Source organism: Crocodylus porosus, unplaced genomic scaffold, assembly GCF_001723895.1.
Source record: "Crocodylus porosus isolate Cpor-Errol unplaced genomic scaffold, CroPor_comp1, whole genome shotgun sequence".
Lineage (NCBI taxonomy): Eukaryota > Metazoa > Chordata > Crocodylia > Crocodylidae > Crocodylus > Crocodylus porosus.
Window position 1 is genome coordinate 197,237,777 of NW_017728906.1, and position 22,909 is coordinate 197,260,685.

Below are 22,909 nucleotides of genomic sequence, written 5' to 3' on the forward strand. Positions count from 1 at the left end.
CTCATGGCTACAGTAACATTTCTCCCCTATCCTTCTACTCTGTTAACCTATTCCTTGGTACACAGAGTTCAAGTAGCTCTTTGTCACTGCTGTAAATCTTCCCTATTATTCTTAAGATCAATGAAAACGAAAGGCAGTAGATTTAAAACTAACTAAGGGAAATCATTATTCAATGTACAACTACATTGTGCAATGTCTTGTCACAATATATGGCAAGCCAGGGTGCTAACAAGATTACAAAGACTCATGTGTCTTTATGAATAATTAGTATCCGATGTGAGCTTTGCCCTCTTGTTTTATGTTTAGCTCTTGCTAATTTGGAAGGGATGTGCGTGCATGTGGGAAGGCATAAGCCAAACTCCCATCAAGGTGAGGAAGAAATCCACCATGAATATAGTTTCTGGTTTCATGCACCCTAAGGGTTAGTTTAGGGGTTTCTCCATGTTTTCTGGCTCAGTGAGGATTGAAGCGAGGATCCTCCTGACATAATTCAAAGTGTCACCACTGGCTGTTTTACTCACAGCAGCTTGATAGCATTGTCAATCCAGCTGCAAAGCAGTGCAGTCTGTCTCCTCGTCCCTCCTCCTCTTTCTCTGGTGTTTTGGGGTTCTCTGCACATATTGCCTTTCACAGTAATGTTGAAGTGCCCTCTGTACAGGTACTTGCCTGCTTCTTTGCACTTGACTTGCTGGCTCCCCCCGTCTCGGCCATGCTTTCTCCACACACAGCTCTGGTATATGATTACACTTCCATCTCTTTATCTTTGCCTAAATATTGTACAAAATGCAGTTGGGGTGTAACGACTGTCAAAATGATTCTGTTGTGCTGAGTTAGTCCTACTGATTTCACTGAGTGAGAGGCTGTGCTTTGTGAGCACGGGAATTTGGCCCCATATGCTGGCATTGTGATTACTTGGGTTTAATTAACAGCGCATTACACCAGATTTCTGTTTGTATGCATATGGATCTGGGTCTGTGTAACAAATGACTGTGTAAAGGAAGAGGATGCCAATTAATTAGAGTTTAATTCCACTCCTCCCAAGGTAACGCTAGGGATGGAGTTGAATCAAACTCCCAGGTCTGGACACCCGCACAGTTTGCATGTGAATGTTGTTGCTTCATCTCCTAGCTCTGGTTATAACCTTGTGAACATTTTACTGTGGGGAACAGCCCTCAAGCGACGTGATTTTGACCCAGACGTTTCTTGAAGCATGGCTTCCACCCAAAGCAAGAGGCTGATCCAAAATGAAATGATGCGAGTGACATTCCTGAATGGGTCACTGTTGGCCAAATCAGTCAGTGTTGTAGTGAGCAGCTGTTTGTTGCCTTGCCAAGAGTACTCAGGAGGAAAGCCATCCAACCATAACACAGGCCTCCGGTATGAAAGTATTGCCAGTATGTTTTTGGCTTGCTGAACTTGAACATATCTGGAAATCACAGAATCATAAAAAAATGAGGGCTGGAAGGGACCTCAGGAGGTCACATCTAGTCCCACCCCCTGCTCAAAGCAGGAGCAGCCCCAGCTAAATCATCCCAGCCAAAGCTGTGTCTAGCCGGGTCTTGAAAACCTCCAAGGATGGCGAGTCCACCGCCTCTCTGGGTAACCGGTTCCAGTGTTTTACTACCCTCCTCTTGAGAAAATTCTTCCTAATACCTAACTTAAACTTCCCTGGCTGCAACTTGAGCCCGTTGCTCCTTGTCCTGTCATCTGCCCCCACTGAGAACAGACCAGCTCCATCCTGGTTTGGAAATTGAAATGTATTGGAAGCACTTGTCCTCCTACCAAACTGCTTGGTCACCCTTGAGAGTAAAACTGGCCTTAAACTTTATTTGAAGTAGGATGCAAGAATCCCAGATTAGAAACTGGCAGGTTTTGAGGTGACTTAATACATCTTTACTTTTTAATTTATTTCCTCTCCTTATTGTAGGTTGCAATCAAACAGATGAATTTGCAGCAGCAGCCCAAGAAAGAGCTGATCATCAATGAAATCCTCGTCATGAGGGAAAATAAAAACCCCAACATTGTCAACTACCTGGACAGGTGGGCTCCGATTCCAGATCTGGCTATAGGGCCACTGACCATGCCTTTCCAAGGCGACTTTGCTTGAATTCAGACCAGGCTGATAAGCCAGACACTTTATAGTTACTCTGCCATGCCAGTGGAGAGAGTCCATTTCCTAAAAGACAGTCTTAAAAAATCCTCTTTAGCACTTAAAGTTCCCTTTAAAGATGATGACATCAAATGCTTTAGCAAAACTCAGGCAGGTTTCCACATTGCGCCCCTTTCTCTTGTTAAAATGCTGCCCCATGAGCAATTTCCTCCCTGCCCCCAGAAGAGAAATGGAAATTGAGCTGTGCCATTCGCCTTTGCTCTCTCTTCTGTTGGGGCTGTGATGTGAATGATGCTGGCATGCTCCATTTGTGCAGAAATCTCCCTGCCAGGCTCCCAGGGTAGACTGTCCTGCTGGCTGTTGCTTACGCTGATTTTTATTTCCAATCGAGCTCAGTTGGCTTGTTTCTTCCCTGACTCATAACAGCATAATTGGCAATTATGGGGGAAAAAACATGCCCTTGGCCCCTGATGAGGTATGAGCAAAGTGCGGGGAAGGGAGGGAGCAGCCACAAGGAGATGCATTCCCCCTCAGCCATGCACCAGGGGCTGGGTCCAGTGGCAGCCCTTGTGCTTGCACGGCCCAAAGACTGAGCGTAGCTAACCTCTCTTCACTGGCAGCAGGACCTCTCCCTTCTCCGAGCCGACTCATATGGGATTATGCCCTTGGAAAGAATAAATCGGCTGCCACTGCTTGGCCTCTTAAGGCCTGGTGCCTAGTTCACGCCTGACACTGCTAGGTGTGTGGTACAACCCTGGCGGGGGTGTCTAGCACAGAACTGAGTATTACTGCATGCCTACAGGGTTGAAGTGTTGTAGCCGTGTTCGTCCAGGGAATATGTGAGGACGAAGAGGAGAGTCCATTGATGGATAAATGAATCCAAGATATCGCCAGACAGACCTTGCTTCTCACTTACCTGCACCAGACTTACCTGTACTGGTTTCTAAACAGATATTAAGTCAGTAAATGCAGGGAGGGAGAAGGAGTGTTAAAACCCGCTTAGTGCCAACCCCCTGGTGAGGTGGTCTCACCAGATACACATCAGCTATTAAACCACCCTTCCCTCCCAGACCTTCAGCTTTCATTTAAAAAAGACTTGCTTCTAGCCCTCCCGGCAGCAGTCGTAATCCTGACATGCAACCACTGTACACATCATGACAGTGGCATTTCCACTGACTAACGCTGCTGGGTTGAAAGCTTCCCTGTGTATTGTTATGGGTGCTCCCACAAACTCACGGCATCAACTGTTTCTCTGTTCATTTTGCAGGAACATCCAATCTGTGTGATTTTCTTTTAGCTTCACCTGCCTTACTTGTGCCTGAAATCTTTTTAGCTTTCCATCTGACAACTTCTAAGGAGCATATTAAGCTGTCAATAGAAAAATCCCTGGCTTACTGAAAGCTGGAAGTGTGGGGGTGTCATACAAAGACTCAAATTCTTGACTTTCAGGTGTTAGTGCAAAATAACTGCAAGAAGGCCTGTCACTTCCTAATAAAGCATTGAGGACTTTCCTTCCGTAAGCACAGGTTTATGATGATTGGTAATGATGTAGTGCTTTTTTTTCCCCTTGGGGGACAGGAGGACATAGGATCTTAAAACAGCTCCTGAGCCTGTCAGCACTCCTAAGATGCCTTAAAGAGGAGTTGGGCCTGATTCCCCCACCCAGCCTTGTACTGAGAGGATCTTATTTTGGGACCCATTTTAGTAGGACTCCACAGCATGAATCAGGGTTGCCACATCTGACTTTAAATGACGTGCCCAAGGCCACACGGTGAATCGGTATCAGGGAACAGAATTTGGGTGCACTGACTCCAGCCCTGTATCTTAAACACAAGGCCTTTTTATGTCTGTAAAGTCTGCAGTGAACAGCTGAGTGACTAATCCTATCTTACACTGTGCGGAGAGATCAGGGTGATCTGGGGGAACCAGGCTGCTCCCTCTGATTTGCCTTTACTCAGCTGGAGCTGGCAGGAAGCACTAATTAATCCTGCATCCATGCCCCTTGTGTAAGATCTATCAGTTATGTAGGTAGTCAGGCCCTGGCTCGCGCACGTGGCTGCTGATTGGCACAGCTTCACATTCGCAGCAGGGCTCTTGGCTGCCTGCATCAGCTGCTCACCAAGTCAGCCTCCAGCCAAGGCTAGCTGTGCTGTACAGCACACGGGCTGTGCAAGGGTTTCCATTCTATTCTTCACCCTTGTTCTTGCTCTCGCTGTCCAGGCTATGAGGGCGCTTATGGCAGGGAAGGGAAAAGCAACTTCTCAGCCACCTTCGCTGATCTGGTGGAGGGTGTATCTGAAAGGAGAGATATCCATTTATTTGGGAGGAGAGCGAGCAAGATCCACCAGCTTGTAAGTGAGAGAGGTAGTGTCCTTGAGGGTCTGTTTGGAGGAGAGTGACCCAACTTTCATGGGGCAAGCAGGGCATCTGAGCTAACAAACAGTTTCATCCGTACAGTCCCTTCCTCGGTGCTGTGCAGAGCCACTGGCAGCTCAGCCCCTATAGCTATGGGATATACCACCGAGGAACAGCGGGCGCCTGGAGTCTGTCTACAAGCTATATTCTTTCATGTGCAGATACCCCTAAGTGAGTATGCATCTGCACATGAGAGCCCTGTGCACCCTAGCTACACAGAAAAGGCTCATCGCACTAGGGTGCCCGATCCTGCGCATAGGCCATTAGGCCCTATTTGTCCTCATTTAACTAAGGAGAATCCCCTTGATTCAAGTGTTTCAAGGTCTGGGCCACTTTGGAACAAAACCCCACTCCATTAAACAGTCCTACATAGCCTTCGAGTCATTGCTGTGTCTCTCTCAAACCCAAATTGTGCCTTAACCCATCTTGATCCTGCCTACAGGAAGTTCCTAGCTAATCACTGCCCAGGCCCTCACCTTGCTTTCTGTCCTTGACAAGTCCCCAAGATCTATTAGTGACTCTGAGTCTGTCTTTTATCCTCTGGTCTTGAAGATGCAGAAGGATTGCTGCTTCTGATGAGGCCTGAGAGTCCCCAGAATGACACTAATGCAGTGTCAGCACCAGCACAGCAGCTTTTCACCTGATTCTGATCTTCTGTTTGTCCGTCTGTTGACCCTTGTCCATTTGCCAGCTCAGTTGGCTGCAAAAGCTCGTGCTGATAAAATGTGTACAGCTGAGGAGTTTTTCAGCCTCTTATAACTTTAAAAAAGGCAAAGGTAGGGGTGAGGGCAAGGAAAAAATGGGCATTGCTTATTTTCCCCTATACTGAGCAGATCTTCTTGGTGCCAGATCTTCGAACTGGCCCAAGATACAAACGTCCGTGTGGTTGCATTGTGGCTTGTAATGCTGGGGAAGTCTGTTAACTATGCTGTGTGTGGAGGCAAGTGGCGAAGCCCAGCTCTCAGAAAATGGGGGGTGACTAGACACAGGTGAACTGATCACGGGTCTGCTCCCCCCGAAAATTTCAGGGAATCGTAGGATCAGAAAGCGAGGGCTGGAAGGGACCTCAGGAGGTCACATCTAGTCCAACCCCCTGCTCAAAGCAGGACCAGCCCCAATTAGATCAGCTCAGCCAAAGCTTTGTGTAGCCTCCAAGGATGGAGACTCCCCAGCCTCTCTGGGGAACCTGTTCCAGTGCTTTGCTACTCTTCTGGTGACAGAGTTTTTCCTAATATCCAACCTAAACATCCCTTGTGGCAACTTGAGAACACTGCTCCTTGTTCTGTCATCTGCCACCACTGAGAACAGTCTTGCTCCATCCTCTTTGGGAGCCCCCTCCAGGTACTTGAAAGCTGTTATTAAATCCCTGTTCAGTTTTCTCTTTATCTTGAGGTTGGCTTTGCTCATTGCAAACTGCTTCCCCTGCCACAGTGTCTGCTGCAAGCTAGGAAATGTTGGTTGTGTCTGCTCCTTATGATGGATTAAAATCTGGGGTAAATTACTCCGTAGTAATAATCACACTGTGCACCCGCACCCTAACATTGTAAACCTATGGGATAGAGATTGTCTTTTAGCTGTGTATGTCCATCCAAGGCACACAATGTGCTTCATATCACTTGAGTACTGCGTGTATATCTTCGACCTCAAGCACAGCTGAACTGGCTATTAGTGACTAGAGTCCAACACTTTTAAAATAACTTTTCTCGAAGTTTATTTTAGCTATGAAAAAACTTTTTTTTTTCGACTTTTACAGTTACCTTGTAGGAGATGAGCTGTGGGTAGTTATGGAGTATTTGGCAGGAGGCTCCCTCACAGATGTTGTAACGGAGACCTGCATGGATGAAGGACAAATAGCAGCAGTGTGCCGAGAGGTGAGGTAACACTCTGTAATTGAGAATGAACGGTATCAAATACATATTTAAAGGTTCCCATGAAGTGCCATTTTCTCAGCAGCATGACTGTGGCTTTGAACTAGGTATCTTTTATATTTCCACAGGCCGTATCTGAACTGCCATAAAAATAGCCAGACCTAATTTAAGAAAAACAGTGAAATGAGAGCAGAATAGGCCAGCAACTGTATATGTAACCTGTGGTACAAATGTTCTCCAATTCTGGATTTACTTCGATTTTTGCATATCCACAAGCCTTTATGTAAAATAATTTTGCCTTTTAGTGTCTGTGGGGTGGCATATTCACTTGCCCTTGCTTAAAAATATTGTGGCACAAACAAGTTTTTGCTGTGATGGCAAAATTATTACTGGTCTGGTTCTGTGGCCTGTTATGTAAGTGGTCAGGCTAGATGACCTGTTGGTTTTACAAACTGTTATCTCAGTTACCTGCAATGATTGTGTTTCCCCATTACATCACGATAATTCACTTTTATGCTGTATTAAATCTCTCCATTTACTTGCTCTGAGGGGCAAGTAAATCCAGGAGGATTATGAGCTAAGGAGAAACTTTTCATAGGCATGAATGGGGAATTAAGCATTCATCCTCCATTGGCTCTTAACGGGGGATAGGTGCCCAGTCGTCCCATGTGCCTCTGAAAGATCTTCCTCTCCAATCTCTGTGCAGTCCTGCAGTTTTGCTTTCCTCTTGCCCTGATGAATGATTGGCATGCCTGTTGTTTAAAACGTGGAAATCTTAAGGCTTTGTTGTAGGCTCCAGACTGCTGCTGGGGGTGCTATCACGTTGGCCGTGGACCCTGTCATCCTGGCGTAGTCCATACGTGTGAGTGGGGAGGTGTGCCAGAACCCAGACCTGGCCCCTGTGCAATACACATTACCCTCTCTCCACTTGTGAGAGAGGCTCTTTCCCTTTTAAACAGCTAGAGCATCTTCATCCCATCCACACACTTTTGAAGACTATGAACTAGGTAGAGACGAGCCAGGGAAGCTCTGCTACCACTTGGGTTTTAACGGGCCAGCTCACTGCTAGTGAAGGATTTTTTTTTTTTTTTTGGTATAAATGCTGGGCTAGAAGGTGAACTTTCATTTTTACTCAGGAGAACTTTTACAGTCTTTTCTCCAATGCCTGATGAAGGGTGTTTGTGCCCGAAAGCTTTCAGTTAAAGACTTTGTTTTGCAAAAGTCGTCTTGGTCTAATAAAAGGTTCATCCCTACTACGAGTCCTGATTGGGATATTGTAGAGCCCTTTGTCAGGGCTTCTGCAGCAAGACGGGGTCCTGCCAGAGGAACCCAGGAACAATGTTGTCTTTGTTCTTATTCAGCCTGACCTACTTCTCATAAACAACTCAGTTCTCTGCATTAGTGTTTGGAGACCTGCATGCTATTCATTTGAAAGTTTCTGGGGTGGTCTTTCTTTTCAGGGTCATCTCAGCTCCCCCAGGTAGTCAGTGGGTCTCAGTCACTTGGGAGCTCTAACCCCCCACCCCCAAAACCAACCCCTCCCCACCAAAAATAACCAAACCCCAAAACAATCCCAGCATCATGTGGTAGCACATTAATGCCATAACTCTCATAACGATTCAGGTCCATTGATTATACCCTAATCGGCCTGATCTCCAATCACGTGGATTGTCTTCCAGCAGAGAGACGGCTGTGTTAGTTAGCTGTGTTAGTCTGAAGCTGTGACACATAGTTAGCTGTGTTAGTCTGAAGCTGTGACACATAGTTAGCTGTGTTAGTCTGAAGTCAAGTAGGACTCAGGGTAGATTTACAGCTTATAGGGGTAGGGTGGGTGTGTGTGTGTAATCTCTTGCTCGCTCGCACGCATGCGCACATGCTTCAACCCGTGGAAGTTTTGTAAGCAGCGAATTGAGCTTTCAAGGGCTAAAGCTTCTGCGATATATAGATTTATACTTTGGTTAGCCTATAAGGTACAAATCTACCCTGCCTTCAAAATACCAGCATTGGCAACGCCTATCTGATGTGGAGGTAAGATACAGTGCCTAGGTTTATATAATTTTAAGCCTGCATTTGGAACACGTCTCTTTAGACTTGACTGATCAGTTGCTTTTTTTTCCTAATGCTATTTTCTTAAGTTGTTGACAGGCTTTGATTCAAATTAAAACACTGTCTTGTGGCCTTTCTCACAGTGTCTTCAGGCTCTCGAATTCCTGCATTCAAGTCAAGTCATTCACCGGGACATCAAAAGTGACAACATACTGCTTGGCATGGATGGCTCTGTCAAACTAAGTATGCATAAGGGAGCTTGGGTGATGGCTTTAATTATCAGGCCGCAAATTAAAATGTGTATTGTCTTCTTGATGTGTGAGGGTGGTACAAGGAGTATATCATTAATATTTGTCAAGTACTTCACCACTGTGCAGACTATAGACATGTTTATATAGGTGTTAATGGGGCATCTGTTTGCATTAACGGAAGGTGCAACCATGAATCCCTGTGCCTTGAGATCATGGATTTTGATCCGGGTGGGCTTTGCCTGAGTCGACCATTTTTTGTTTGGTGTATTTAATGTACCTTTGATCTAACCCAGAAAATCTTCTCCCTGCCCCAGTTCATTATTTGTAGCCTAAGCAAATGTACTGTGGAAAATGGTAAAGGGAGCAGGAAAGACAGCATTATTTTTCAATTTTCCCAGACTATTAGCTCTGCTTGGCACAACCTGGGCTCTAAGAGCTGACCTGGATTCTTTTTCCGTGCACCTTGTCACCAATAATAAAGATTTTGCAACCACATCTGGCCTTTAGCAATACTGGGCTTACACAGGGGTGATTGCTGGGAGCCTAGCAAACAATTTTGTTAGTGCGTTAGGCAGAAATTAGTCCAGCTTCTCCTCACCTGGATGCATGCCTGTTCAAGGTTACCAGGAGACGCACATCTCCTTTTAGTCAATTAGAGCAGCAGACACGACTCCTAAATCCATGCAGGGAATAGCTCTGCTGAGTAAGGAGGTGCCATATTTTTTACATAATTGCTTCTCAGAGTGGAAAATATTCCAGCAGATTAACTATCAACCAAGCTATGAATAGCTACCTAGAGAGCCAGGTCTGCGATTGTCTGTGTTAGATAACAACGGCTCTTTCAAACTGCATTTTATTATCCACTGTTTGTGGGCAGAGTTTGAAAAGTTTCTCTGAAAATAAAAGCCATGACCTTCCACATTGCAGTGGAGCCACTGAGACCAGCGAACTCCCTCAGGTTTATAAGCCAGAGATGGTTTTTCTTTTTGCTAGCATTACTGCAAGCTGAGCCTGAGATCTGAAAAATAAGCTGAGAATCCTGTCCGAAACAAGGTCTACAGTCAGAAAGTGGCTGGTAATCATGTTTATGGTGCATGAGACCAGGAGAGAAACCAGCTTGTGTTGCCTCTGTAGGGCTTACGGATGTTGACTTTTTACCTCTTGTTTTATGCAAAAAGAAAAAAAAAAGTCCATTTCTACAAAGCTGCTTTTGATCAGAAGAGCATGCTGTGTGCAAAAGTACTGTGAGTTTTTTGGTTTTTTTCTTTTTTTTAGCTTGCACATAAATGTTCACACAGCACATCAAATGCAGACGGGTTGAATGACACTTCTACTGTGGAAACTGCATGTTGGCTGAAAGAGCACAGACAGTACAAGCTATTTTCATAATGCCAGATTGGAACTAGCACCCGTTAACTTTCGTGGTGGTGTACATGCAGAATAAAAGCATGTCCTTTTTACATTTTCAAGGCACTGCAAATGCAGCAGGATGTAGTTAATTCTTCACTCCAAGGGACTTGGTAATAACTAATTACCTATGAGTGACTCATTATCAGTAGTTCTCCATTTTCAACCTTTTCCTGCTGAGTTTTGCAAGGTCTAGCAAGCCCCATTAAAGAACGGCATTTGACATTTTTCCTTTGTTATAATATTATAAATATTCCAAGCTGAAGAGAGTATCCAGTGCTTTTTGTGAGGATCAGCTGGCTTGATGAGTGCTATGGATGGCAGGGGTCACTACCTTTTAAGATGACCAGTTAGCAGGTGCCACTCCATTGCAGTTGGTATGCGAATGGAAATGACGGTATTTTAACAGATGACATTAAGAAATCAATAGGACCCTGGTGGGATTTCAGTGCACCTACTAATAAGATCAAGATGTCAAGTGATTCCAGTGACTAATGAACCAGATTTTACTGTTGGTCAAATTTGACAGTGTCCCTGTAAAGGAACTGCTTCCCCCTTTCACACAGGGTCACAGGGTGTTGGCTCGAGCATGGGTCAGCTAGGGAATCAGGATGTGTCCAGTTTTGTCTTATGCTTTAGCCATGAAGCCTATGTACATTGCCTAGCTATAAGTTATCCAGAATAGAAAACTCCTTTTTCAGGTTTGTTTGAAACTTATGCTCGGGCATTAGCACATACATCGTATGGATAAACCAACTGAGCTATAAGTAACCACGCTCCGCACCGTTTTCTTTTTTTTTTTTTTTGCAGCTGACTTCGGCTTCTGTGCTCAGATTACCCCAGAGCAGAGCAAGCGCAGCACGATGGTGGGAACACCCTACTGGATGGCTCCTGAGGTGGTGACGCGGAAAGCTTATGGCTCCAAAGTGGACATCTGGTCTCTGGGCATCATGGCTATCGAAATGATCGAGGGCGAGCCCCCGTATCTCAATGAGAACCCTTTGAGAGTAAGCCAGCGCCGGGCCATTTCAGTGCTCAGTGGGTCAGAGCCAAACGGGCATGGTGTACTGGACCGTCCTAAGGTTCCTCAGGATATCTCCGTTTTCAGCCTTAGGCAGAGGGAGGCTTGTTAGGCTCGTCTCTCAGCCCAGCTACTAAACTAGGTCAGCAGTAATGCGAGAATATCCTCTCCTGCAGTGTTTTTCCACAGCCCTTGCCTTGCCCAGGCTAGAAATAGGCATGAGACAATTTTAGATGTTTTCAGAACGTGTGAAATTTTAGTTTCAGAAAGGAGTCTTCCTTTCTGAGACGGCCGACTCATCCGTGACACCCTGTCCTGCCGTGGCCCGCTTCAGAGCACGGCCCGTACCCCTTTGTAAGGTGGCAGGGGCCAGATCATACACAATGACCCACAGCCACAAGTTGGGGGTAGTGTGGAGCCAGAGAAGTGCTGCAAGCCTATATTAACGCCCTGAACCCAGGCCGTCTCAGTCTTTCCCACTCTGATTCTCATGCTCTGACAAAGGTGGATGTGGTTGCAAGCTATGCCAGAAACTTTGAAAGTAAAGCCCTTTTCCTAGCTCTGAAAACTTCTTTCTGTGTTGAGTTTTGCTTGATCTGAACGTAGGGCCCAAACTTCCTGTCCCCCTATAACATATGCACCAGCCCTGCACTCGGCATCTGAAATGCTCTTCCCCCATAGTCATTTTCATCCCCTCCCTGCACCCCAACATCTCCCTCTCTCAATGGAGGAACATCAGTTTCTCCCTGTCTTACTGGTACGTGGCTCCCTAAAGGTGAAGACTGTCTAGCCCAGTGTGAGCCCTTGAGGAAAAGCTCAAAGGGGAGGTGGCAGGGAAGAAAAACGTCAAGCAACTGGTGTTGCATTACTGTCCTCGTTTCATGTAATGCAACCTTTTGACCTCCTTTAATTTGAGTTGCCCTAATTCCCAGGCTCCTGTGAGAGATTCATTGCTTTACAGGATCTGATCAGCGCGTCTGAAAAACCTTCGGGCTGCCTGGCAGCATCTGACTAGCTTTTTCCCCTTACTGCTTTTCAAACACATGCTTTCTCCTTGAGGAAGTCCTAGAGTTGGCAGCCCGAGCCTTTCAGACATACTTGGTGAAGAGCCGCTCTGTTTGCCGTGGTCCGTTTTACCCTAGTGGTAAAATAGTTGCTCGCGCAAGGGAACTGAGTCTCCCTTTACAACCCCTCTTTCATAGGGGCTTCTGGCACCTGGAAGGGTTGGGCCCCAAGGGCTTGTCTCCAGAGGGAGATGTCACTGGCAAAGCTGTATTGGTATAGCTACACTGCTGTGATTGCACTGGTGAGAGTTGCCATATGGACATCCTTTCTCCAGCATGAGGATTATTCTGCTGATACAGTTAAGTCAGTTAAATTTCTGCTGGAGGTGCAGCATGGGCGGTTTCTCTTCTTGCAGACCCCTCTGGGTTGTAGGGTCCAAATCCAGATTATCAAAATAAAACGGTAGAGGACTGGATCCTGCTGAAGCGATGAGGTGGGAGGGGTGTGTGTCCCTCCTCCTAGGATCTCTTGAGCATATATTAACTACCTTTACAGAAGCAAGACCCCCCTGCTTTACCGGTGGCAGGTTAGGGTGCTATGTCTTGTGTTGTGGCAGGTTGACTGCAGTTTTGCTAAGAGTAGATGTGTATAGGATGGCTTGGATAGGGCTGATCCTGCCTCAGGCAGGGGGTTAGACTAGATGTGACCCCCAGAGGTCCCTTGCAGCCCTACTTCCGTATGATTTCGAAGGCTGGCAGCAGTTGTGTGTGCAAAAATCACTGCAAAGATTGGGCATCTAAACAGGTTGTTCCTAACTGGGCACGCTGGGGAAACAGGAGCCATAGTGAGGTGTAGAGGGGGAGTGGGGCTTGAAACAGGAGTGAATTTCCATCCCTGCTCTGTTATATTTGGTTTCCTTGATGCTTGTTTGCTTCAGGCCCTGTATCTCATCGCTACCAATGGCACCCCAGAGCTGCAGAACCCAGAAAAGCTGTCGCCCATATTCAGAGACTTCCTGAACCGCTGCCTGGAGATGGACGTGGAGAAGAGGGGCTCTGCTAAAGAACTGCTGCAGGTAACATGGGCAGGGGGCACAGGCAGGTGCAAAGTGACTCCCGGAGAAGGTCCCAGGGGTGGACTGGTGAAGATTTTGGCTCCAGATTATGGTCTTAGGTCCAATCCCTTTTAGCCACAGCCTAATGGGCATAGCCACGAGGAATGTTCTGCCTGCCTGGTTCAAAATGAGTGCTCCCATCCTCATCCTGCAGAGTGCTGAGCCCCTCGGGGAGGTGCTGGGAGCCAGCTATTCCCGTGGCTTTTTCAGCTGCACAGGAGCAAGCACTGGCTGTGCTTGTACTTCACCCCCCCACCTTACTTGCTCCATGCTTTCCTTCCCTTGAATGCTTCAGACCACAGACCTTCCTCCTTGCTTCCCTCTTGAATTCAGCTTTGCCTTGTGCCTGCTTCTCCCAAGACCCCTGCTCATGCATCAATCCTAAACCATTTGGTTTGGAGATGCTATCTCAGGCAGGGGGTTGGACTAGGTGACCTGCAGAGGTCCCTTCCAGCCCTATTTTTCTGTGATTCTACAAACTACTACTATGCAGACACTCATGCCATTCCCAAATCCTTGCTGCCTCTGTTTTTGGCACATGGATGACTCCATAGTCCAAATGCTTTCTACCTTTAGGGTGCAGAACACTAGTATCCCCATTCCCTCCTAGTCTTGGTCCTCTCAGTCTCAAATTCAAGCATGCTGTCCAGGGTGTATGCCCATGAATTGGTGCTGGTTCAGCTCCTGCAGAAGCTCTCTGGGTGTCATGCATGCAATGGATGCAGTGGTAATGTCCCTCACTTACCAAGTGCACTGTGGACATGCCCTACCTTTCTTCTCCCACCGAAGTCCGTCTAAGCCTGGACCTCGCATCTCTGGCTGGGCTGGCATGCCACAAGGTCCCCTGTTACCTCATACCCACAGAATCCCTTTTCCCTCAGGTGCAGACATTGCCACATCTTAACATTAACCTCAAAGTTGCTGCTGTCAGTACCTGGTGAGCTCTGCATAATAGCACCACGTGCAGGGTAGCAAGCATTTGATAACAGCAGCATTGGGTTGCATTAAATAGGGTGTTTTGCACTGATGACTTGCACACATGCTTCCTTAGCTAGCACATGGTTTTCTTTGGGGAATCTGACTAGAGCTGTGCCAGATCTCCAGATCCATTTTGCAAATATTCAATAGATTTTTAAAGGTTGGAACGTCTGGCTTCTTGTAGAGAAGGTTGAGGGAATTTGCCCCTTGATTCCCTCAGTCAGCCCTATAATATGTGGTTGAATTATAGCATATCCCGTGTCTTTGTTCAGACCCTGCAGCTTTGTTTTACGGGAACAGTGACTCTCAGAACTCACCTCGCTGAGCTCCATGGGTTTGTTGGAGGCAAGGATTTTGCGGGGTGGCTTCTTTAATTGGACCAACTGCAGAGTTGGGATAAAATTAGAGAAGCTCTTGAGTGCAAAGCCACTGCCTTCAGATTTGAAGAAGAATGCTTTGCATTCACTAACTTGCTTGACTTTCAGTGGGTCCAGTAAAAGATATCCCAAACAATCCTTGCCTCTCACATAATTCCTGGGCTGTCACAGCTATAACGTCACTCTAGCACTACCACAGTATGGTGTTGTTGAAGGCGTGCGCACAGTCCGGAGTTTGCAACTTTGCAAACCAGGAACTTGGGCTGGGTTAGCTCAAAAGGTTTGTGGCTTTACCAATTCTTTGTGATTTGAGAGTTGAGCTCATCATTAGACTATAAACTGTGCGGGCTTCCTGTAGCTTCAATTAAGTTGTTTCCTGCTCTTGCTGGACTTGACAGATGTCCTCAATAATTGTCATCTCCTTTTCTCCTAGCACCAATTCCTGAAGATCGCAAAACCCCTCGCTAGTCTGACGCCCCTGATTACGGCAGCAAAGGAGGCAGCCAAGAATAACCATTAGAACAAAACCCTTGTAGTCATCGTGCCAAGCCTGTTAGAAGTTCATTTCAAAGACTGAATATTTGCCCTCCTCCTTCTTCAGGATGCACAAGACTTTTTGGCCCTGTGAGAATGGCTGGCAGAAGTAGTATTTGTTGAATGTTAAAGGGATACGTGATGGGGACGTTGTTTATCTTAAGTAGCAGATCGTCTTTCCTCCCTCTTGCTGGGAAAAGAATATTTTGTATTGACAGGTTTTCATGAAAACCTCTGAGTCTGACCTGACACGTAGCACAGCCAGTTTGTTTTCGTGTTTCTTAATGTGTTTTATTTTGAAAAACTAATGTGGAGCCTTAGACCATGTTTATTTTAATAAATTAAAATCTCTCGCTGGCTGGACTTCCTTCGCCTCTACCAAGCTCTGTTGTTCCACTACTGAGACTCCTGCATGCTTTGGATTACTTGAAAGAAGGAGCAGCCAGCAGAAACGGGAATAGCTTTAGTCATTGAAGGGGATGCCAGAGCATGCAACATCCAGATGCTGCTTCGTCCTGCCGGACACGCCTGGAAGAGAGCTGAAATAGTTTGATAAGGCTTCCTGCTGCCACTGGAAGATTTCAGTCATGGGTGGCTTGTGTGCCATGTCTTGTAAATCAGCTTCTCAATTACATTATCATCTTTCACTTCTCAGCTCTGGTCCTGTAGACTCCGGTGCTCAGTGCTACCAGCTAATAGATTGTTTCTGAAACTAAACTTGCTGGCAAGCTACAGGAGACTGTGCCAAAGAATGGGGCAGAGCTGCTTTAAAATGACTTTATTTGTATAGCAAGGTTTGTTAGACAGAGCATTGCCCTAGGTTGTAAAACAGTTAATACACTGGTTGCCATTATAAAGTCAACATTTGCCTGCAGTTACCACATGGTGATACTTGAGAAAGTATTGTTTGTAGGCCAAGGAGAAACAGCCTTATCTTGGAGGCTGTTGCCATTAAGTACCCATGAGGACAGTTTCTGAAGTGAGGGAGGGCCTTGTTTTCTTTAGCTGGAGGACTGAAAGGGTGAAATCCTCTGCCTGCTACAGTTTGTAGAGTATCTGGTGAACTGGCTCTGCATCTGAGTGGAGATATCTGTGTCCTGGGCTACATTCAGCTGTACATTGGTTTTAATAAAATGATTGCTGCATTTCTTAATGTAGGAGATGTGAAGGGTTCACTTCGGTTGTCATCAGTAAGATCCTGTCAAGTTAGACTGTGGTATTTGCCATTAAGTGCCTGGATGTGGTAGGTGAAGTGGTGCAAGCAAGGATTTCTTACACTCCATCCTATGGACCTGCTGGTGTGTTACGAAGTGGGGCATCAGGAATCAGCTGCTTTGGCTCCACAGCAGGTAAACTGGGAGTTGTATGCATGTGTGAAGGGAAAATACCTGTATTAAAACTGGGAGAGCTGCTTGCCTTGCTCTCCAGGGGCGTTTGTACACGCCACGTTTTTGCCCTTTCTTGCGCTGCAACAGCGTGACTGTTTCTATGAGTGGGTTTTCCAGATGCTTTAAAAGTCTTTCTGGTGCATTAAACTAAAATTCCTCGGACATAGTTTAGTTGGGCTTGCTGCGAGTTAAAGCGTCATGTCCATGGATTCGTTGCATGCGAACACAAATGCACTTAAAGATGTGTAATAAGCCTCTTGTTCCACCAGTTGGCACTGTGACTTTTTTGTAGTTCAACCCTTCAATTTGCTGCCACTTTTAAATTGCTTTCACTTTTTTTTTTCTTGTGCCATTTTCCGGCTCCCTGCTCCCATGGCTGCATGGCAGGCCACGGGGTGGCAGGGCAGTGTGGGACCATCCCTCTCTCCAGCACCGGCCCTGGACTTAATTCGTTCAGAAACCTAGTGCATGAAAACACTGATGTGATGCTCCAAAATAAACAAGTTTACATGTTATAAACCTATTTAATTTAATGATGGTTAAACCCTGTGATGTGTACAGGCACCACAGGCTGCTTCCTTGCTGCAGCTCACTTCTGTGCGCTGGTGTGAGTTCCACTGACCTATGAAATTGCACGTTTTGGGGGTTGTATCAGGTTCCCGGTGAAGTAGTAATATCACGTGGCAGCTCAGTTCAGCTCCTGGGTGAAGCCAGTACTCTCTGATCCTTCCTCTTCTCTCTTTCTAATCTGATCTGATTGTCTACCCCTCTCCTTTCACCATGGCACATGATTGTCATCATCTGAAATAACTTGCAGGGCATGCAGGAAGCGACGGACTGATTATGGTTTTGGTTTTCCTAAGTTCATGCCTTGCCTATTGGCTTGCATGCAAAGAAACATGAGTGTTTTCTCCGTGATGCTGCTTTGCAGTATTCCTTGGCCCTTGCAGGGTCTCAGTATCTAGTTAGAAAGAAATATCACGTGGGGTTTCCCAAGGGTCTGTGCTGGGTCCAGGACTGTTTAACATCTTCATTAATGATTTAGACAATGGGATTAAGTACATGTTTAGCAGATTTGCGGATGACACCGATCTGAGTAGAGTTGCAGACACTCCAGATGTTAGCTCTAGGATCCAGAATGACTTGGATAAATGGTCTGAAATGAATTGGATGAAATTCAGCAAAGACAAGTATGAAGAACTGCACTTGGGAGGGAATAACTTCGTGCACAAATACAGACTAGGGCATGACTGACTAGGATGCAGTGCTGCAGGGAAGGACCTGGGGGGTTACAGTAGATGGTAAGCTGAATGTGAACCAAGAGTGTTTCCTTGTTGCAAATAAAAGGGGGGGAAAAAGAAAAAAAAGGTGTAGTGGCTTGTATTAACAGGAGAGTCTCTTGGAAATCAAGGGCAGTGATTCTTCTGCTGTGTTTGTCACTGGGGTCTCACCAGGAGGGTTGTGTCCAGTTTTGGGCACTGTACTTCAAGAAAGATGTGGACATGGACAGATTGGATGGAGTCCAGTAGAGTGACAAAGATGATTAGAAGTCTGGGAAACATGGCTTATGAGGAAAGGCTGAAAGAACTAGGATTGTTTAGTCTGGAGGAGACGACTGAGGCAGGGATTTGATAACAGTCCTCAAATACATGAAGGGTGATTTACAGAGAAGATGGGGGTGGGCTTTTCTCCATGGATATAGGGAACAGGACAAGGAACAATGACCTTAAACTTCAGCAGAGGATATTTAGGTGGGTGCTTAGGAAGAACTTTCTGACTGAGGATGGTTAAACATTGGAAGAGGCTGCCTGGAGAAACTGAAGTCTCCATCCTTGGAAGTTTTCAAGGGCAGGTAAGAGACACCTAGCTAGGATGGCGTAGTCAGGGATTCATAGATGTTAGGGGCTGGAAGGGACTTGCAAGATCATCAGGTCCAGCCCCCCCTGCACTAGGCAGGGATGATCCAGCCTTGAGCCAGGGGGCTGGACCAGGTGACTTAATGACCCCTACATTCCTATAATGCTGAAAATATACACAGCTCCTTTGCCATTCGGGCTGCTCCAGCACCGGGACACTATTTGCTGACACTACTACGTCTGTTGTGAATTGTGTCTTGTTAGGCAGACTCATCTGCTGGCAAACATCTAGCCCAACATTACCCCCCCTCCGAGGTCAGCCTACTTCTGGGATGGACCAGGGGTGTCTCTCATGATGTGATGGCCCAAGTCATAGTCCTCATTCCTGCCCCACAAATTGAAGTGCAACATACTCATTGTTCAGAATCAGATTGTGATTTTTAAATCCAGTGGTTAAAACTGCACAATCGTTCACTTTTTTTTTTGCAATAGACTAGGCTTTTCCTGGTTGGCTGTATGACCAAGCTTGGATTACGGCGTAGGGTCCTTGGGTGAATAATAGCAAACCCTCCCCCACACCCTTAGGAAAAGTATGATTTGGTGATCAGGTACTGCACCTTCTGACATTTGGAAAGAAACACTATACCTTTTGCATAATAAAGAGTTGATTTCTTTATCTTTTCCCAGGTGCTTTCTTCTTTGCATAGCAGGAAATGGATTTGGGGTTCAACTCGGTGGTGCTCAACCTCTGGCCTGTGGCGCTCCCCACAGGTCCAGAGATTCGGCGGCAGGAAGAACGGTGGCAGCGCTCAGGGTCACCCCGTAGCCAGATCCAGCGTGGAGGGCTGGGCCATGCACAGGATCAGGCCAGCACGTGGATCACACCTGCAGACTGACCCTGCTTGCAGGATCTGGCCTGTGAACTGCCTCTGCACCTCTCGTCTAGCCCATAGGGTTAGACGGTTGAGCACCACTGCTGTAAATCATGGTAGCTCCGGCTTCTCATGAGTCCTACAGCTCTTAAATACTGGGGATCTGGATCCGTCCTATACAAATGCTGAACCTTTTCAAGTCTGAGGCCAGGGGGCTGAGGAGACCCAGAGGACCTTGCTAAATCAGCCCACATGCAGGCTTGTGTGCTGGTAGCCAAGTTTCCCCTGACCGATGTAGAAAAAGATTATTTTTATCTATGGTGAACTATGCTCCAGACTCCCTGTTGACTGGAGTCAGAAAAAAAATAGCACTTTGTCCCTTAGTGGATTTCTAACCCATGACAGTGCTTCACTCTTTTAATAGCCTCTTGGGAGAGATTGGCTTGAGGCTCGCTGAAAGGATGTTCAGTGTGTGCCACCTTCTCGCAGGCCAAGTCCAATGACGATTTTGTGGCGCCTGATCTGCTCGCCTGGGCCAGGCTGGTGCAGAACACGTGTCTTTCCAGCTTTGATTTTTAAGCTAACTGCCTTAGGTGTAAAGCAAGCAAGTTCTACTTGTGTCTGTCTCCAAGTAATATTGAAACTCCTGCTTCAGCTTTACTTTCAGGACATGGGCAGATTTGTGTAGCAGCGTATGTTTCCCCCCTTCCCCATTTGCTTCCCACCTCCTGTGTCCTGTTCTCAGAGTTTTCAGTACTTACAGCTAGATTTGGATAAATGCCCGTATCATTACTGCTTGGGTTTAATGGCCACTGATCTTCTTCTTGCTAGTGATGTTCCCCAAACTTCTGGGAAGTTCACTCCCCCCTCATCCCCTTTGATTTGCTTTCTGAGAACATTGGCTCCTTATGTGCTTAAAATTATTAGACAAGTCCTTACATGAAAATTGGAAGATAAAAGCACATAATTTGATCGACCCGCTCTGTTTGTTTCTTTTTACCTACTGTTTTTAAATTAAATGATTTCAACAATCCTTTTGTATCTTATGAGCTTACTGAGTGAGACTGCTTAAATGCAGCACTTAATTAGTTGACGGTTATTGGACATTTATATTTAATTGGCTCCTTTGTGTTAGTTGGTTAGAACACAAAATGCTCCGTTGGAATATATGGCTTTTGGACAGTCGGACTCTTTTCTGGCATATCCATCCTATTAAGACACATTAAAAACGATAAGAAAAGCTGGAAATCAGCAGCTTCCGAAAGCATTGAAAGAAACCAGGCTGATGCCAATCTGAGTAGATTGCCCCTGATCCCAGGCCCATCAGTTGGGAAGACTTCCGCTGGTCTCATTGGGTTTCCAAACTGGCACTTGCAGTATAAGAATAGAGAAGTTGATGTTGTTGCACCAAAAGTGAGCTTTTAGAGGCAGCTGATAATAACTTCTACAGTATTAATGTAAATATCATACTAGTAAGTGTTGACTTCTCACTAAAAAAAGAATGATCCTAATGAGCCCAAAAGAGGGAGAGTTTATATGCCTTTAGAAAAAAGCTCTGTAACTGAGGAAGAGGTCAGAAGTGTAAGTGAAGAGCCAACTCTGTTCCAGCTTTGACAGCCCAGCTTCAGAAACTTGTGGCATGTCTTAATACATAGAACATCTCACCCTTCAGACCATAAATCTGTTCTATCATTTGCTGCTACCTCTTCTTGAGACAAGACCTATCCCCTACTGGGGTGGAATATCCCTTTTAAACGAAGGATTCTTCTTGAGAAGACCTGGGTTTCCAGAGAGGCATTTTGGGGATGCTGGTCGTAGCCATGTTGGTCTAAGGATGTAGGCACACAAGGTTCTTTGAGTCAATGTGGTATCTTTTGTTAGACCAACTAAATAGTTGGAAAACCTGTATTTTGCAAGCTTTTGGGTACAAACACCCTTCTTCATGTGGAGCAAGAGTCACTTCTCTTGCAAAAATGTCAAGTTATTTGACTTTTTCCAACCAATCTTGGTGTAAGGAAGGCAGAGTTTGCAGGAAAACTTGGAGTAAATGGAGCAGATCCTCCTCCATTTCTAAGCGCTTGGAAGTTGGCATGGATTCACCAAGGGCAAGTCATGCCTGACCAACCTGATTCCCTTCAATGAGGAGATGCCTGGCTCTGTGGATGATGGTAGACCAGTGGATGTGGTGTACCTTGATTTTAGCAAGCTTTTTAAAACAGTCTTCTACAACATTCGTGGAGGCAAGCTAAGGCTGGATACAAAACTGGCTGGAGCATCGAGCTCAGAGGGTAGTAATCAATGACTCGGTCGGTCCTGGGGCCAGTTTTGTTCAATGTCTTCATCGACAACCTGGAAGATGGGATGGAGTGTACCCTCAGCAAGTTTGCAGATAATAGCCAGCTGGGGGGAGTAGTAGTACTACTCTGGAGAGTAGGGCTAGGATTCAGCGTGACCTCGACAGATTTGAGGATTGGGCCAAAAGTAATTTCTTGAGGTTCAACGAGCACAAGTGCAAAGTCCTGCTCTTAGGGCAGAACAATCCCATGCGCTGGTACAGGTTGGGGGTGACTGGATGGGCAGCAGCTCTGCAGAAAAGGACCTGGGGGGGACAGGGGACAAGAAGCTGGATAGGAGCCAGCGGTGTGCCCTTGTTGCTAAAACAGCTAACAGCGGATGGGGCTGCATCGGTAGGCCTGTTGCCAGTAGGTCAAGGAATGTTATTATCCCCTCTTTTTGGCACTGGTGAGGCCACATCTGGAGTGTTCGTTCAGTTTTGGGCCCCCACTAGAGAAAGCATGTGGACAAATTGGAGAGAGTCCAACAGAGGGCAAAAAAATGGTTCAGGGGCTGGGGGACATGACTTATGGGGGAACTGGGTTTATTTAGTCTAGAGAAGAGGAGACTAAGGGGATTCAATAGCAGCCTTCAGCTCCCTACAGGGAAGTTGCAAAGAGGATGGAGCTGGAGTGTTTTCAGTGGTGGCAGATGACAGGACAAGGAGCAATGGGCTCACATTGTAGCAAGGGAAGTTTAGGTTAGATATTAGGAAGAGTTTTCTTGCTAGGAGGGTAGTAAAGCACTGGGACAGGTTACCCAGAGAGATGGTGGAAGCTCCTTCTTTGGAGGCTTTCAAAACCTGACTAGACAAAATCTTGGCTGGGATGATATAATTGGGGCTGGTTCTGCTTTGAGCAGGGAGTTGGACTGGATGTGACCTCCTGAGGTCCTTTCGAACCCTAACTTTCTATGATCCTAAATACTTTACGTTAGAGCAGGGCTCAGTACTGCCAGTAATGGTGAAGGCAGCCTCAGTTTGTTTCAGCGTCCATTGAAGGGGCCTGGTTTATAGAAAGTGCAAAAAATGAAGGCATTCACTATGAAGTCACTTGGTAAATCTTGGCAACAATCACAACAGCTATCCAAATATAACTCAAACCGTTGCAGCCTAGGATAAACTGGAAATATTTATAGCAAGAATTTTCTGGGGTTGTGAGAGAAGAGATTGATATGATGATCTATGTGTTAGCACAGGTGGCTTTTCTTTTTTGGGCTTTTTCTTTCCTTTGAAATAGTTTGCCTTTCACATGTTGACAGGCTCAGATGAAGATCCCAGAAGAATTTTCTCAGTTCTGTAATTACTGTAGGAAATTCACTGCAAAACATATGA

At 46.1% G+C, this 22,909-nt stretch overlaps 1 protein-coding gene across 4 annotated transcripts in view; it reads left to right on the forward strand.

Annotated features, from left to right (window-relative positions):
* Positions 1 to 16,282, forward strand: part of PAK1 (p21 (RAC1) activated kinase 1) — a 92,913-nt gene extending 76,631 nt beyond the window's left edge. For all 4 annotated transcript variants that reach the window (XM_019530440.1, XM_019530443.1, XM_019530442.1 and 1 more), the window contains 6 exons: positions 1,928 to 2,040; positions 6,279 to 6,396; positions 8,583 to 8,682; positions 10,908 to 11,104; positions 13,061 to 13,198; positions 15,026 to 16,282. In XM_019530440.1, coding sequence (XP_019385985.1) covers positions 1,928 to 2,040; positions 6,279 to 6,396; positions 8,583 to 8,682; positions 10,908 to 11,104; positions 13,061 to 13,198; positions 15,026 to 15,112 — 753 coding nt within the window. In that variant the 3' untranslated portion in view covers positions 15,113 to 16,282. The remainder of the gene's footprint in view (positions 1 to 1,927; positions 2,041 to 6,278; positions 6,397 to 8,582; positions 8,683 to 10,907; positions 11,105 to 13,060; positions 13,199 to 15,025) is intronic.
* The last annotated feature ends 6,627 nt before the right edge of the window (positions 16,283 to 22,909 follow it).